Source organism: Phacochoerus africanus, chromosome 8, assembly GCF_016906955.1.
Source record: "Phacochoerus africanus isolate WHEZ1 chromosome 8, ROS_Pafr_v1, whole genome shotgun sequence".
Lineage (NCBI taxonomy): Eukaryota > Metazoa > Chordata > Mammalia > Artiodactyla > Suidae > Phacochoerus > Phacochoerus africanus.
The window spans coordinates 81,370,040-81,387,405 of record NC_062551.1 but is presented as its reverse complement, the minus strand read 5'-3'; the positions used below and the strand labels follow the sequence as shown (position 1 = coordinate 81,387,405).

General features: G+C 51.1%; 1 protein-coding gene across 1 annotated transcript in view; it reads left to right on the top strand.

Moving 5' to 3' along the window:
- The window catches only part of MYOM3 (myomesin 3), a 54,081-nt gene extending 44,025 nt beyond the window's left edge, over positions 1–10,056 (top strand). The window contains exons 30-37 of the mRNA XM_047792552.1: positions 1,751–1,838; positions 2,355–2,393; positions 2,666–2,774; positions 3,873–4,036; positions 4,264–4,300; positions 4,473–4,495; positions 6,281–6,336; positions 8,563–10,056. Of these exons, the coding sequence (XP_047648508.1) occupies positions 1,751–1,838; positions 2,355–2,393; positions 2,666–2,774; positions 3,873–4,036; positions 4,264–4,300; positions 4,473–4,495; positions 6,281–6,336; positions 8,563–8,823 (777 nt within the window). The 3' untranslated portion in view covers positions 8,824–10,056. The remainder of the gene's footprint in view (positions 1–1,750; positions 1,839–2,354; positions 2,394–2,665; positions 2,775–3,872; positions 4,037–4,263; positions 4,301–4,472; positions 4,496–6,280; positions 6,337–8,562) is intronic.
- Positions 10,057–17,366: the final 7,310 nt, after the last annotated feature.

The following is a 17,366-nucleotide window of genomic DNA, read 5'->3' as shown; positions in this document are numbered from 1 at the left end:
AAAACGAATGCCAAACAAAGACTATAGAGAAAACAATGCCAAAAGTTTAAAGACAGGCTCGATAATACTGATTTTTCCTTTCATTTGGATTTCACTCCTGGCCCTGCCACTGACTGTGTAGCCTTGGGCTAGTCACTATCCCTTTCTGACCTCAATTTTCATCTATAACTTGAGCAAGTCAAAAGGGATGCTCTCTCATATATTCCTTCCTGCCCCTGCAGCCCGAGATGTGGGATAGGAAGGCTGTCTCTGTGAAACAGTCTGGACTAGAGCAGAGCAGGCCTGGAGGTTCCCAGGTTAGGGGTTGAATCAGAGCTGCAGCTGCCGGCCTAAGCCACAGCCACGGCAACACCAGATCCAAGCCAAGTCTGTGACCTACACAGCTCACGGCAACCCCGGATCCTTTAACCCACTGAGCAAGGCCAAGGATCAAACACATGTCCTCATGGGTGCTTAAACTGCTGAGCCATGACGGAAACTCCCTGGAGCTCACTTCTCCAACCCATGTCCACCTCATGGCCCTTGGAGGAGTGAGACCTGGTTAAGAGAGAAATACAAGCCTTATTCTTAAGCATTCAGTGTTTTTCTGCCCCACCACTGATTTCTGTGGCCTCCCTGTGTGCCAAGGACTGCGGTAAATGCAGGTTGCTGACGAGGAAGGAATCGTGGTTTCAGCCAAATCCCAAATCCCAGCCAAGATGATGCCAATTTGGCCTTTGTCATCACCGTGCAAACTCCTGGCACAGGGCTTGGCCTCAAGTGGGTGCTTAATAGCTACAGAGTCTTGTCATAATTATCTGGCGTATTGGTGGACAACTTTCTGGCTTTTGAAGTGTCCTCTCCCTCGATCCCCACAACGACCGCAGATAGTGCCTAAGCCAGGGCCAGGGCTGTGCCCCCAGAGGCCCAGAGGGTTTAAATACCAAGATTCAAGGCTAGAGAATCGGTCCAGAAATCTCTCCAGTCGCCCTCCCCAGGGTTTGGCTGGGACTTTGGAGCCTTCACTGAGGGTGGGGGGAAGGGACATAGGACAGGAATCTTGGGGTTTTCAGCCTTAGATCCCCATATTAAGAGATGCCTCTGCCTTGGATCCTGCTCAAAGCACCCTATGTGGAGATGGTCAGGGTGGAAAGGGTGTTTTGAGGGGACAGGGAGGCAGAATATCACCCCCACCCCAAGCCCCAAAGGAGATGCTGTATCATGAGAGGGCACCGTTAACCTCTGACCTTGCTCTCAAAGCACAGCCCAGCTTTGCCGAGTGTGGATCAAGGCTTTACTTGGGGTTGACAAGCATGTGCTAAGAAGGACCCCCTTGTCCTGAGCAGAAGAAAGCACTTTCCTTCTGAGAGAGACAGAAGGGTCCTTCCATCCGGGGGCCACAGGGAGCAGAGCAGCTCAGGGAGAGGATGTGCTCCGCTCAGCGCAGCTCTGCAAGGGGGGCTCGCTCTGCTCTACTCAAAGCAGCTCCCTGAAAATCCACCTGCAGGGCATCTGTTTCCAGCCGCAGACTCCCCTTCCTGCCCCCAGGCCCAGATAAGCCATGAGCTTGGGATCAAAGGCTCTGGAGCAGGAAGGAGCCTTACACATCACCCATTGCACGTGGGTAAACTGAGGCCCAGGGAAGAGAAGCCTCTTGCTTGAGGTCACACACAGAGTTGGGACAGGCCTGGAGCCCAGGCCTCCCGAACTGCTGCCCATCGCTCCTTCTGGAACCCAGGCCAGAAACACCTTCTCTCATCCTTCTTTCCAGCTGTCCAAGGAGGACAAGGGCATCTACAGAGCAGAGGTTTCTGACGATCGGGGGGAGGACGACACCATCCTGGACCTCACAGGTGAAGGTAGGAGCCATGAGGTTAGAGATGGGCTGAAAGGGCCTCACTGTGACCCATGGGGTAAACGTATGGGATCCATGTCCCCTGGGGCAGCTGAGGCTCAGGGAGGTTAAGTGACCTGCCCACGGCTACACAGCTGGCCAGTGGCCAGGGTCTGGTCTGTGTGATGCTGATGCCCATGTTTTCTGCACTATCCCACAACAAACCCAGGCTACTCAACCCAGAGCCTGAGTTCTCTGCTCTGCCCCACCATGGGGCCCAGACCCCTCACAGGGCTGGTTAGCTCAGCCTGCAGGAAAATCGTCAGGTTGACCCATCCATCTTCCATCCGTGTCACCCCAGCCCCACCCCCAGGCCTGCATCAGTTGAACGTGCCCCAGATCCCCTCCCCGCCCCCAAGCCTGCATCCTGGGAGCTGTTCATAAGCTCCACCAGCCTTGTCCAAGGACGTGCCCCCACCCCTGTCCCAAGCATCCGTGGGGAGCCTGCCATCTGCTGACCCTTCCCTCTGTCTCCCTTCAGCCCTGGACGACATCTTCAATGAGCTGGGCAGGATTGGTGGTAAGCAAGCCCCTTCTTTGCCCAGCCCTGCCCCGATACCACATAGCCTCCTGGGGTTGGGGGGCGGGGGGCTCCAGCCATCCTTGGCTGCCAGGGGTGTGGGTTTAGTTTCTAACCTCAAAGACTGGGGGAGAGGGAGACGTTCCTGCCTCCTCACCACACTGCATTCCCCCAGCACCACCACACCCCAGGGCAGGAGTGAGCTGACTGTCCCCCAGATGTGCTGCCAAAGGGCCTTGGGAATGACTCACCCTTCTTCTCTTCCTCCCCAGCCCTCTCTGCGACCCCACTGAAAATCCAAGGGACAGAGGAGGGGATCCGGATCTTCAGCAGGGTCAAGTACTACAATGTGAAGTATATGAAAACCACCTGGTTCCACAAGTAGGTTGGCCTTGCCCTGGAGCCCTCGCCCAGCACTTGCCCCAGAGCCCAGTCCCAAGGGCTTGGCAGAGACAGGGTCTCCCACTGGTCGTGCTGTCCACAGAGGGAGTCAGGGACAGGGAACAGTGGTGAGGCACTGAGGGGGGCTCCCTAGGGAAGGTGGTGCTGAGATCGTTTTCCCAGAATATCCATGGTCACAGAAGGATCATTGTCTTAAAGCAGCACCTGGGAACTGGGGGAGAGAAGGATGCAGGAACAAAGAAGAACCATATGGTCAAATGAGTCATGGTATCCTTGTGGGTGTTTGCAGCTGTAGCAAACTCAGGCAGCCAGGCTGAGGGGAGAGGTACAGGCAGAGGGACCCGTGGGGCTGACAGTTAACTGAGGGCCAGGGTTGAAAGCAGGATCAGGTATCAGAGACTCAGCCAGAAGCTAGGTGACCCCAGAGAGTCTGAGAACAGAATTTTCCCAGTGCTTCTTATTTGCATGCCTCTGCCTTGTGGAGCAGACATGACTGCACCCATTCTCTGGAGAAGGCCAGACTGACTTAGTCAAATTTGTCAAGCAAGTGAGCCCAATGCCATGTTGAATTTCAGAGCAATGAAGCTCCTTCTCTAGAGTTTTTGAGTCCCCGTGACTCAACCCAGAGGTGTCACTTCTGAAGCACAACACTGGGGTTGTGGGCCAGGTGTCTCCAGGAATGAAATTTAAGTAAAGAAGGAAAAAAGTTGAAATAGTTTCTAAGAGTTAAGGGAGAACGCTTGTGGGAAGAAATCCTAGGAGGTTTTAGGATGAGGTTAGAAAGTGATTCTCATAGGTGAGGTGGAGAGAGGTGGCCACTGACCCTGAAGTACCATTTCCTAATGTAGGACATGTCACAAATACAGATTCAGCACAGGCACAAGGTTTGATGAATGAATGAATGACGGATGAGTGGGTATTTATCGAGTGTCTCAGGGATGGTCACCACTTTCAGCCTACACATCTGGAAATAAAACCCCAGAAGAGGAGTTTGGGGCCAGGGTGCCTATAGATGCGCAGACAGCCAGCCTTTCCCAGGCTGAGCTGCGTTAACCATTTCTTTGCCCTCACGTTCAGAGAGAAACGCCTGGAGAGCGGTGACCGGGTGAGGGCTGGCACCACCCTGGATGAGATCTGGCTCCACATCCTGGACCCCAAAGACTCCGACAAGGGCAAATACACCTTAGAGATAGCGGCCGGGAAGGAAGTCCGACAGCTCTCAACTGATCTCTCAGGGCAAGGTGAGTTTTCCTTCTGTCTGACCTCAATGGACCCTGTTTAGAAAACCCCATGGTCTTTTAGGGAGACTCCCATCTCCCCACCCAATCCTGGCACTGCCCCAAGAGAATGCTGGAACGGAGAGACTGGAGGAACAGTCAGTACTGGGCCCTGAACCTGCAGCTCGCCAGGGTAGGGGGATGAGAAGGGGGCAGATGCCCTGACGCCCCTTTTCCCCTTCTTCTCGCAGCCTTTGAGGATGCCATGGCTGAGCACCAGAGACTGAAGTAAGTTCCCTTGGTGTTTCCCAGTGTGATCAAGGCCCCTGGGGCACCTGAGCATAGAACCGCTTACTGGGAGGCCAGCCCCCTCTACCTTTCCCCTGCCCCCCCGCCACCTGGGCAGGACTGTCCTTTAACAAATGGAACCACGACCCTTTTTCCCATTTCTGTTTTTCAGAGCCTTGGCCATCATCGAGAAGAGTAAGTCCAGCTGTATTTCAGTCATTTCCATTGCTGAGTTTGGGGCAGCTTCCTAGCCACTCATGCCTCCTGGCAGCTGGAGTCCCAGTTCCCTTTGGGGGGGTGTGTGGCTCTGAGCTGTCACAGAGCTGCCAGGAGACCTAGGCAGCGGCAGCACGAGGACAGGTGGATAAGGAGTCCTCAGGTACCTGAGATCATGGATGTGGATGCGCCTGGTGTGAGCCTGGTGCCGAGTGGGCACACAGGCAGTGTCAGTGGGACTCCAAGGCAGGGAACAGATGGGACCAAGGCTGGGCTGGCCTCTCAGCATGAGGCCTGGGAGGGATCTACTTTAAAGTTGAAGTTGATTCTGGCTGTTAGGGTCCTAGGGCCTCATCTAATCGTGGATACAGCCTCTGAGCTGCCCAGGGCCACCACCAAGTCCATGTACTGGACTTCACCGGATCTCCCTCAGCCAGATCTAAAGCCAAGAGTCTGGCTTTCTGGTCTTACTGGCCCAGCGGGTCAAGGTAGGACTTTCCATGATGGAAAAACTCCGGGCAACAGAGCAAAGCAGCCCCGGACAACCTGACAACAGGGCAGGAAACTGACTATTTGGAGCCATTTGTAGGAGGAAGGATTCGCCCTCCCTGTGTCCCAAAGCGTCCTTGCTTGGCAGGAAGTGCAGGCTGTTCATAGCTGAAATCTGGAAGGGGGAATCTGGGGTTTAAGGACACTGAGGAGCCGTGGCAGTGGTGGGGGAGGGGCACCTCTGCAGCCCAGAGACCCAACTCAGCCCATCACACCGCTGTCCAATCACGTGCCCTCCCACCCCGGAATGCCTGGACAGGACATCCCCTCCAGAACCCTAGGAGAGGAGAACTGAACTCCCCAACCGTCGTTGCTGGGGTTTGTGGAGTCAAGAGTCCATTGGGGAAGTGGACCATTGCACCCCACCATGACCGGCCTGGGGAACATTCCCGCCCACAATGGTGTCCACCTCTGAGGCCACCCTTTCCCCCCATTCAACTCCTGCTCCCCTCCATCCCCTGCACAGACACCAGCCACTGTGGGCTCTTTGCACATCCGATTGCGGTCTAGAGTCCATCCCCACAGCCTCGGTTGCCACATAAGGAGTTTGGTGGGTTTCTACTCAGTGATTTACGACCACATTTTCTTCCTGCTCAACGACCATGGCCGCCAGGTCCCCCCTCGACCAGAGTCCATGTCCCAAGAGCTTCCTTCCAGTGCACTCCTCCGCTGGTTCACCACAGCCACGTGTGCATTTTGCCCAGTCAGGCTCAGAGCCATCAGTTCAAGCTTCTTCACCTTCTCTCCCAGCTCTCGAGGGGAGGGGCAGCTCACCGTCCCCTCCAGGTACCACCAATCATGACGATACCTTCAGCTCAGTGACAGAAATACATTATGTCCCCGAGCTGCGGTTTGTGAAAACGAGGAAATACATAATACAAGTTTAAAGAGGCCCACCCCACATGATGAAAGTAGATAAAGGAACTCAGAGAGAGTTCCTATCGTGGCTCAGCGATAACAAACCCGACTGGTATCCATGAGGACATGGGTTTGGTCCCTGGCCTCGCTCAGTGGGTTGAGGATCCTGCATTGCTATGGCCGTGGTGTAGGCCAGCAGCTGTAACTCCGATTCGACCCCTAGCCTGGGAACCTCCATATGCCCTATGCATGGCCCTAAAAAAAAAGAAGGCAAATACGTAAATAAACCTCAACCCCCCATGGGAAGTAGCCGGCGGGAAAACATTCATCCCCAGGGGTCTTGTTTCTCCCTTCCAGATCGTGCCAAAGTGGTGAGGGGCCTGCCGGACGTGGCCACAATCATGGAAGATAAGGTACTGACCGTCCCCAGCCCCCAGCCAGTGTTCACACCCTGGCTTCCCTCCTCCATCCATCAAAGGGCACGAAACAGCAAAGCACTGAGTTGGAGTGCCCCTTGTGGGTCAGCAGGTTAAGAACCCAACCTTGTCTCTGTGCAGATTCAGGTGCCAGCCCTGGCCTCGCTCAGTGGGTTAAGGGTCTGGTATTGCCACAAGTTGTGGCGTAGGTCACAGATGCAGCTCAGATCTGGTGTGGCCGTGGCTATGGCATAGGCCTCAGCTACAGCTCTTTTGACCCCCTAGCCTAGGACGGTTCTCTATGCTGCAGGTACAACTGTAGAAAAAAAAAAAAAAAAAAAAAAAGGATTGTGGATTCCAGAGCCAAACAGGCCAGATCCTACCAAAGTCTGGTCAAGTGACTACACCTCACTGGTCCCAGGTGGTAGAAAGGGAAGACACTGAGGCTGGTGTTGGGCCCACGGGGGACTCGCCCCAGCTCTACCCTATCTCTCCAGGTTCCATAGGATTTAGTTCCACAGGAGCTCAACTAAATGACTCATAAAAGCTCTTTCAGGATGGAGTACTCATCGTGGCTCAGTGGTTCACGAATCCGACTAGGAGCCATGAGGTTGCAGGTTCGATCCCTGGCCTTGCTCAGTGGGTTAAGGATCTGGCGCTGCCATGAGCTGTGGTGTAGGTTGCAGACACGGCTCGGATCTGGCGTTGCTGTGGCTCTGGTGTAGGCTGGCAGCTATAGCTCCGATGAGACCCCTAGCCTGGGAACCTTCATATGCCATGGGAGCGGCCCTAGAAAAGGCAAAAGAAAGAAAGAAAAAAAAAATCTCTTTCAGGACTGAAATTATGAAGCCTAATATTCTAGGAAGTGATAGCTCACATTTTTATGTTGCTTACTTTGTCCCTGGCATGATTCCATTATTTAACCGTCAAGGCAGCCATATGAAAGCATGTGCTATCACTTGTCATGCTTCTTGGCTGAGGTAACAGACTCAGAGAGATTAAGGGACTTACCTAAGGTCACACAGCTTAAAGGAGCAGAGCTGAGATTCACACGCAGGCAGCCCAGCTCCAGACTCTGAGTATTTGACCATTACACTAGAGTGCTCTGAGCTGAGCTGGTTCAAGAATTTTCAAACTTGGAGTTCCCAACGTGGCTCAGCGGAAATGCATCTGACTAGAATCCATGAAGACGCAGGTTCAATCCCTGGCCTTGCTCAGTGGGTTAAGGACCTGGCGTTGAAGTGAGCTAAGGTGTAGGTCCAAGACACAGCTCAGATCTAGTGTTGCTGTGACTGTGGCATAGGCCAGCAGCTGCAGCTCCGATTCAACCTATAGACTGGGAACTTCCATGTACCGCAGGTGTGGCCCTAAAAAGACCAAAAAAAAAAAAAAAATTCAAACTCAGTTCATAAATCTTTATGTTAAAGCAACATAGCCTTATTTGCATGGTAAAAATCATGGTGAAACATGCAACAAAAAAAGTAATAATGGGAGTTCCCGTGATGGCTCAGCGGTAACGAATCCAACCAGTATCCATGAGGACTCAGGTTTGACCCCTGGCCTTGCTCAGTGGGTTAAGGATCTGGCACTGCTGTGGCTGTGGTGTAGGCCAGTGGCTACCGTTCTGATGGGACCCCTACCCCGGGGACCTCCACATGCCTGAGTGCAGCCCTAAAAGACAAAAAGACAAAAAAAAAAAAGCAATAACAGTTCAGGCCCTTCTGGGGTAGGTAATTGCTAGAGTAATAATTGTCTGGGTTCCCTTTGTGGCCCAGCAGAAGCGAACCTGACAAGGATCCATGAGGATTCAGGTTTGATCCCTGGCCTCGCTCAGCGGGTTAAGGATGCGGCATTGCCGTGAGCTGTGGTGAAGGTCGCACATGCGGCTCGGATCTGGCATTGCTGTGGCTGTGGGGAAAGCCGGCAGCTACAGCTCTGATTCAGCCCTTAGCCTGAAAACTTCCATGTTCCACAGGTGTGGCCCTAAAAAAAAGAAATTACAGTAATTGTCCAAAATTACTAGTGTTTCCATTGACATGTTGAGGATGGAGAGTGTGGAGTTGAAGTAAAATGTTGTTACTTTATGAGTTACCATAAAACACACAGGATAAATGTATCACAAGGAGCAACTTGCCCTGGGAGCTCCCTGGGAGAGTGAAGGTGAATGTCAAGGGTCATTGCGAGGGGAGAGACGGAACGTGCCCTTCCTGTCCTTTCACACAGACCCTGTGCTTGACCTGCGTTGTCTCAGGAGACCCTGCCCCTGAAATCTCTTGGCTGAAGAATGACCAGCCCGTCACCTTCCTTGACCGCTACCACATGGAGGTGAGGGGGTCGGAGGTCACAATCACCATCGAGAGGGTCAACAGTGAGGACAGCGGGCGCTACGGCGTCTTCGTCAAGAACAAGTATGGCTCCGAGACGGGCCAGGTCACCATCAGCGTGTTCAAGCATGGGGAGGAGGACAAGGTGCTGAAGATGTGACAGATGTTCAGGCAGAGCCTGAGGTCTGGTCTGCATGCATGAGTAGGGTCAACCAGAGGGTCCCAGCCTGGTACAGGCCATGGAGGGGGCGCAGAGGGAGAGGGGACAGGGTGGAACCTGGGACATGGGTCATACCACAGTGGAGAAGCAAAGACCCAGCTGGGGTCCTGGGAGGCCTCCAGGACAGTGGGGTCAGTGATGGCTTTGGAATGGGAGACCTGCCGTTTCAAATCTAAGCTCTCCGTGAGCCTCGATTTTCTCATCTATCAAATGGGAATGCCTCCTACTCCTAAGGATTGTTTATGAAAACCCTTTAAAACCATATACCAGGGATTCTCAACAAGAGACAGTGTCTTCCCCAAGACAGGGTCTTGGCAGTGCCCAAATTTTTGGCTGCCACAACTGGAGGGGTCCACCGGCGTCTAGAAGGTAGAGGCTGGGGATACTGTTAAACGGGACAGCTCCCTACCACCTAGAGCTCAACCCCAGATGACACCAGTGCCAAGGCTGACGAGCCCTGCCAGAAACGGATGTAACACACCATCCCTCTGTAAGGATGCTGTATTTTCAACTCATTTCAGTTCAACAAACATTCGTTTGATGTCTAGCGTGTCCCAGCCTGGGGATGGCATTGGGAGCACAAAGATGCATAATACGTAGGTCCCACCCCGGAGGAGGCTTCAGCCCAGGAGGAGAGACAGACGTGGGTACAAATGACACCAGGACACGTCAGATGATAAGGATTATAAAACAGGTCCAAATAAAGATCCCCTGGTGGTCAGAGGAGGGAGGCAGGTGTTTGTCCCAACTGGGGAGGGTGGGCTTTAAAACATCTCACGGCACTAGCGGAGTTGGTTGTTGGACCCTGAAACATGGGTCCAGTTTGGTGAGGGTCATGGGAGGAGATGTCCAGGGTAGGGGATGGGGAGAACGAAGGTGAAGAGGTGGGGTGACGCCGCCCAGCAGCCTCGGATGCCAAGCGGGGGAGTTGGATGACCTTCAGGACTTCTTCCAGCTCCCCGCTCTGCCTGGCAGGACAGATACGGGTTGGCCTTGCTTGCTGGACCTCAGGACAGAGCTGGGCGTTTCATCACTCTCTGGTTTCCTTTTTTTTTTTTCAAAGAATATTTAGAGGGGGTGGGGTTTTTAAAGTTTGTTGTAAAGTGTTGGAAAGTCTTGAAAATTATAAAGGAGAAAATAAAACTCATCTCTGCTCCCAACACCAGCACATAACCCCCACCTCTGATTTCTGAAATGATTTCTGAATTTAATGACACAATGAATCCCTCCTACATCCACCACCTACATGGCATTAGGGCGTGATAGCAATTTATACCCCCAGAGGCTTGTATTCCAGGCTACACGTGCAGTCGAGGCAGGTGTTCAATGAGGGGGGTTGGGGCAGGGAGCCAGGGACCCCACTATGCCCTGGCTGGGAATGAGGATGGGGGATCATGCAGGTCGAGGAGGTAGGCACACTTGGGCTTGAGCCATGCACACACTGAGTAATCTTGGGCATTTTTTTCCTTTCTCTGGGCCTTGACTTCCCATCTATAAAACAAGAAGGCTAAAAGACCGTTTTTGAGGCCCCTTTCAGCTGAGATTTTTTTTGTCTTTTTGCTATTTCTTTGGGCCGCTTCCTCTGCATATGGAGGTTCCCAGGCTAGGGGTCTCATCGGAGCTGTAGCCGCCAGCCTACGCCAGAGCCACAGCAACGCGGGATCCAAGCCGCGTCTGCAACCTACACCACAGCTCACGGCAACGCCGGATCGTTAACCCACTGAGCAAGGGCAGGGTTCGAACCCGCAACCTCATGGTTCCTAGTCGGATTCGTTAACCACTGCGCCACGACAGGAACTCCTCAGCTGAGATTTTTATGAATTCCCAAAATTAGATTCTCCTTTGCTGGAGTTCCTGTTGTGGCTCAGCGAGTTAAGAACACAATCTAGGAGTTCCCGTCGTGGCGCAGTGGTTAACGAATCCGACTAGGAACCATGAGGTTGAGGGTTCGAACCCTGCCCTTGCTCAGTGGGTTAACAATCCGGCGTTGCCGTGAGCTGTGGTGTAGGTTGCAGACGCGGCTCGGATCCCGCGTTGCTGTGGCTCTGGCGTAGGCCGGTGGCTACAGCTCCGATTTGACCCCTAGCCTGGGAACCTCCATATGCCGCGGGAGCGGCCCAAGAAATAGCAACAACAACAACAACAACAGCAACAGACAAAAGACAAAAGACAAAAAAAAAAAAAAAAAGAACACAATCTAGGGAGTTCCTGTTGTGGGTCAGCAGTAAGAACCTGATTAATATCCATGAGGACACGGGTTTGATCCCTGGCCCTGATGAGTGGGTTCAGGATCCAGCATTGCCACAAGCAGCAGTGTAGGTCGCAGATGTGCTTGGATCTGGTGTTGCTGTGGCTGTGGTGTAGGCCAGCAGCTACAGCTCCGATTGGACCCCTGGTCTAGGAATTATGCCTTAGGTAAGGCCCTAAAAAGAAAAAAAAAAAAAAAAAGGAATCTCCTTTGCTTTTCTCTTCTTAAGATGATGTGATGAGAAAAGTTCCATCCCCCACCCCACCTTCCCACCCTCACACGTGGAATCTCAGAGGAGAGACTTGGCTTCTTTTACGTGTCAATAAAAAATATATTTCAAAGAAATCGGGGAACCCAGTATTCATGTACTTTACCCTCAAAACCATAGCAGACTTGAAGTTCCCATCGTGGCACAGCAGAAACAAATCCAACTAGGAACCATGAGGTTGTGGGTTTGATCCCTGGCCTTGCTCAGTGGGTTAAGGATCCAGTATTGCTATGAGCTGTGGTATAGGCTGCAGACATAGCTCAGATCTGGTGTTGCTGTGGCTGTGGCATACGCCAGCAGCTGTAGCTCTGATCTGACCCCTAGCCTGGGAAACTCCTTATGCAGCAGATGTGACCCTAAAAAGCACACACACAAAAAAAACCCATAGCAGCCTTACCTATACTCAGATATGTAGTTCACCTCCACACCTAGCATCCAGCATCTCTTCTCCTTCACGTGATCATCACCCCAACACATGAAGGCAGGCAGAGGTTGTATGATGACAATAAACCATGTAGGCACGGCACTTACAAGGTTATGAAGCAGTCTTATAGCTCAGCGCTCAGCAGATCAAATGCAGCAGCACCCCTGGCCCCATTTTTACAGGTGTGACAGTTGAGAACCCAAGCGTTAAGTGGCAGTCAGGACAAGAACAAAAGTCCCCCAGTCCTGGTTCTGAGGATGATCTGCTCGGCCACAGTGCACAGGGGTACCCGGAGTCCAGATTCCAGAGGTAAACTATGCCTAATTTCTCAATAAACCCTTGAGAATCACCAAAGGGAGTGAGCAAATCAGTGTGTAGATAGGTAAATGGAGGTGGCTTCTTGGTCCCACTATCCAGAAGGGCAAAATTTTCTTCCTGGGGTAGGGGAGGTGTCAGGAGAGGGGAATGGTACACCGCAATTGTCAGGAGTTCTTCTTGAGGCATATGGATCCTGCCTGTTGGGCCCCATGGAGCATGGTGTGTGCGCCCCCTGTTGGTGGAGTTGGGGCTTGCACTCTAAGAAGAAGTTCAGAAACATCATGGGACTGGAGGTGCTGTGAGCTTCTTGGTTTGGTGACAAATCAGTTTGGGAAAGGGAGCTGGTCCCTGCTGTGCTGCATATATCCAGTCTCCGTGGTTAGAGTCCCCAGAGCAGCATCTTGGAGCATCCCTGCTGAAGACTGGGATCCCCACTTCCTTGCCTTCTCTGCTTTCTTTTCCCTTGCTCCCACCTCCCAGAGCTTAGCAGAGTCAATACGGACAGGGCGAGTCAAGGGTAGGGCAGTGGGGATGAAGGTCCCTGAGACCTTTCGTTATTCTCTCAGCTCTTCCACTTAATCCCAGTGAAACCTCATGGATTACTCAGGTTGGAGAAAGTGGTTATTGTGACATAATAAATGTAAGTAAATATTTGGTCTTTGTTCTTGGATTCCTGACACACAGCTCCCACAGCCTCTAGGGTGGTAAGAGCGTCTTTTGTATGCTAACGAGATGGCTGGTGTGGGGGCCCTTAGATACCTTCAGGATAGGGCTGGTCACCAGAATGACCCAGGCATGATTAGAGGGTAGGAACTTTTAGCCCCTTACCCACCTCCAAGCCAATCACCCCCCCACCACCACCCCTGGAGAGGGGAGAGGGGCTAGAGATTGAGTTAACACCAATGGCCAATGATTTAATTTCAGGATGGAGAAAAACAGGATACTGGCCCTAGATGTTCAGGTGCATATGAAAGGAAGGATTTCAATAAACCCAGACCCATACATAGAAAAGAGGTAAACCCTTTTTTGTTGTTGTTGTTGGCCACATGTGGAATTTCTCCGTCCAGGGATCAAACCCATGCCACAGCAGCCACTGCCATGACAATGCTGGATTCTTAACCCATTGTGCCACAAGGGAACTCTGAAAGTCCTAAACTTTTTTATGTATCTCATTAACTGAGATGTCTCATTTTCTTTTTCTTTTTTTCTTTTTTTCTTTTTTCTTTTTTTTTTTTTTTGTCTTTTTGACTTTTCTAAGGCTGCTCCTGCGGCACATGGAGATTCCCAGGCTAGGGGTCAGATCAGAGCTACAGCTGCTGGCGTATGCCACAGCCACAGCAGCACCAGATCTGAGCCGTGTCTGCAACCTACACCACAGCTCATAGCAATGCTGGATTCTTAACCCACTGAGCAAGGCCAGGGATCAAACCCACAACCTCATGGTTCCTAGTCGGATTCGTTAACCACTGTGCCACAATGGGAACTCCCCACAATTCTCAATTTTTATGTCCACTTTCGATCCTCAGAAAGTCCACGGAATAAAACAAAATTCTCAATTTTTAGGCTGTGCTTTCTTCTTTTCAGTCAGCAGTGCCTAAGTACTGAAGCGTCCACTAAAAAATCCCAAACAAGGGCATTCGCTGGTAGCGTAGTGATTAGGGCTCAGTGCTTTCACGGCGGCGGCCTAAATTCAATCCCTGGTCTGGGAACTGAGATCTCACATCAAGCCACCGATTGCTGCAGCCAAAAAGGAAGGAAGGAAGGAAGGAAAAAAAGAAAGGAAGGAAAGAAGGAAAAAAAGAAAGGAAGGAAGGAAGGAATGAAGAAAGGAAAGAGAAAAGAAAAGAGAGAGCGAGAAAGAGAAAGAAAAAGGAAGGAAGGAAGAAAGAAAGAGAGAGAGAGAGAGAGAAAGAAAGAAAGAAAGAAAGAAAAAGAAAGGGAGAAAGAAAACACCTTAACAACGAGATTTGGAAGCTTCTGGGTTTGTGGACATCTCGAGGTGCCAGGAGGGTGCTGGGAGGATGCGCCACATTCTCCCACTCCTCACCCCACTCACTTCTGCATCTGGTTTTTCGTTTGTATCCTTTAAAACAAACCAGAAATTGGAAGTAAAATGTTTCCCTGCGTTTTGCGAGCCTTTCCAGCAAATGACGGAATCTGAAGAGGGAATCATGGGAGCCCTCAGTTCACAGCCAGTCGGTCAGAGACACAGGGGGCAAGCCTGGCACTCGAGACTGGTCCAAGGTGAGGGCAGCCTTGTGGGACTGAGCCCTTACCTGTGGAATCTGGCTCTACCTCTGGGTGGTTAGTGTCAGGTTAAATGGAATTGCAGGACACGCCCTTGGCGTCTGGGGATTGGAAGTACTGGGTGCTGGTGTTGAAGACACCCACACATCTGGTGTCAGGAGTTTTGGAGCCAAAGCAGCTCGAGGTGACTCAACCCCCTCTGCTCAGGTCTTCTCCGTCTTCATCTACTTTGCATTTCCTAAGCCAGGGGCCGGGGTGGGGGTGGGGGGGTGGGGTAGGAATGGCAGGGCACACCATTATCCAATGACGCTAGGCTCCCCAGCTTCACCCCAGTCGCACTGCAGCCTGAACCACTGGCCTTGACCTTCTTCTCTCCTTGACCTGTTCCTGATGGCCTCTTGCCCCCGTCTGGGCTCCTTCCAGCATACCGCTTTCTGAACCACTCTGATTTTTCCGTAGCTACAATTGCCACTTGCTCCTTGTGCTATTCTTTTGCAGACTCATCCTGGGAAGCATCTCATCTGGTCCAGCCTGATCCTTGGTACCTTGTCTTTTATCTGGTGCAGCTCCTCCAGAAACACATGGTCCTAGCTTTCTCCGGGAACCCTCCGTGGATCTCGTGGCCTGCACGACTTCCGGGAGGGCAGGCTGAAAAAAATGCCAGCCAGCCAGTGGGTTCTGCCATTTATCACAGGGCAGGCCACCTCCCCCACACCCGCTCTGCAGCCTTTCACACATCAACCCCGGGTGCAATCCTTGGCCTAAAGAATTGCAAGCTGTAAACAGGAAGAGCATCTGAATGGAGAACCCTGGTGGGAAAGAATGGGCCTGTGGAATAATTAACCTTCACCCACTCGGCCTCAGCCACCGCTCATCAGATGCTCTCAATACCTTAAAACTTCCAAATCACTTCAAGCAACTTGGGTGACATTTTCACGCCAAAAATAGTTTCAGAAGCAACACTCCCCAGATGTCTCTAGCTAGAGGAAGCCAGCTCCTTTATCTGCAGCATTTGAGAAAAGTTTCAATTCTGAGGCAGGAGGAGTTTCAGCCAAGGAGTGCCCTGGGTTAGAGCAAAACAAATTGCACAGCCTGCGAGGAATGTGCCCTCCCCGCCCCCGCCGGTTTCCTGGGCCTCCCAGAGACCCAGGGGCCCCCGGCTGACTTTTAGATCACTGCTTTCTGTGCTAGCAGATCTAAAGAAAGAGAAGCACAGGGCCATGCAAAAACCTTTTCATTCCAATTATAGAAATGTTCATGGCGCAGTACAGCAGAAATTGATAGAACATCGTAAATCAACAATATAAAAAAAAAAAGAAAGAAATGTTCACAGTGAAGTGAGTCTTTGGTTTTGCTTTAAAATGCTCCAGTTTAGGAAGTTCCCGTTGTGGCTCGGCGGATTACAAACCCAACAAGTATCCATGAGGATGCAGGTTCGATCCCTGGCCTCACTCAGGTAAGGATCCGGCGTTGCCATGAGCTGTGGTGTAGGTTGCAAATGAGGCTTGGATCTGGTATTGCTGTGGCTGCGGTGTAGGCCTGTAGCTGCAGCTCTGATTTGACCCCTTGCCTGGGAACTTCCAAATGCCACAGGTGTGGCCCTAAAAGGCAATAAAATAAAATACTCCGGTTTGTTTTTTTTTAAAGGAGTTCCCTTGTGGCTCAGACAGTTAAGGATCTGGTGTTGTCACCACTGCAGCTCAGGTCGCTGCTATGGCATAGTTTCAGTCCCTGGCCTGGAAACTTCCACATGCCGCTGGCACAGCCAAAAAGAAAAAAAATAATAATAATTTTAAATTGTTTGAAGTAAGAGGGAGAGAAATAAAGGAAAAAGTTAGCAAAATACTGATGCTTCTTGAAGATGGGTGATGGGTACATGGAGGTTCACATGACCATCTCTCTGCTTTTGTATAGCTTTGGAATTTTTCATAATAAAAAAATTTAAAGACTTCTTGGGAAACAAACCCTTGGCTGTCTTTTCATCTGGAGTCACATGAGTTATTTATTCAGCAATTAGTCAAGGGCTTTAGATACAGGCGAGTAAGCACAGCATTCCTGTCTTGCAGCCAGTTTATGCAACCTGCTATTTTTCAATCACACTCATTAAAATGAATGGTAATGTAGATGTCCTCTAAGAAATAATTATCAAGTAGTGGCTGCAGTTTTGTTTGTTTTTTTTTAAACTGCATACTCAAATGATGCATCAACGCTGCATTCATTCAGCACCAACTTTACTGAGCTTCCTTTGTGGCAGGAATATACAAAATTAAAGCTTCGGGTTATAACCCAAGATCCTGCTTTGCCTTTCTTGATGGGTGTGACTTAAGTCATTTAAAGGTTCTGTATCTCATCTGTAAAGGAAAGCTGCTAGGAGAATGAGATGAGGGGATACTTGCCAAGTAACTGGCATGGTGCCTGAGAGGATAAAAAAAAAAACGACAGATTTCCCCACCCACCCACTCCCTGAAGTCCCAGTTGCTGGGGAAGATAAATGGGCTCATCCAGCTCCCACAGAATTCAACAGTTCCTTCTGCATTTCTTTGACTGATGACAGGACAGACCCTTCCAGAGACAGGCGCCCACAACCTTACAAGGGATTTTAAAGTGGCATCTGTTGTATTTTTTCAATGATAGAAGTGATAAATGGATGTTGTAGAAAAATTGGACAAGATAGAGAAGAACCAAGAAGAAAAGAAAAAATATCCTAAGCCCACCAACCAGAAATAAGTACAGGAGAAGACCCTGTTTATTAATGAACCTAACAGATATTCCCACCCCTTCCCCATTGCTGCCTCCACTCAAGAGATTGGGAAGCAAAATATTCACCTTCCCAGACTCCCTTGTAGCTGAGAGTAGCCATGGGACACAGTTCTGGTCAAAGACACCTAAACAGAAATCTGCTGGGTGGGCTCTTCATGTTCCTGATAGAAGGGACAGACACTGCAGGTACCAGATCATTCCTCTTCCTCCTTCCTGCT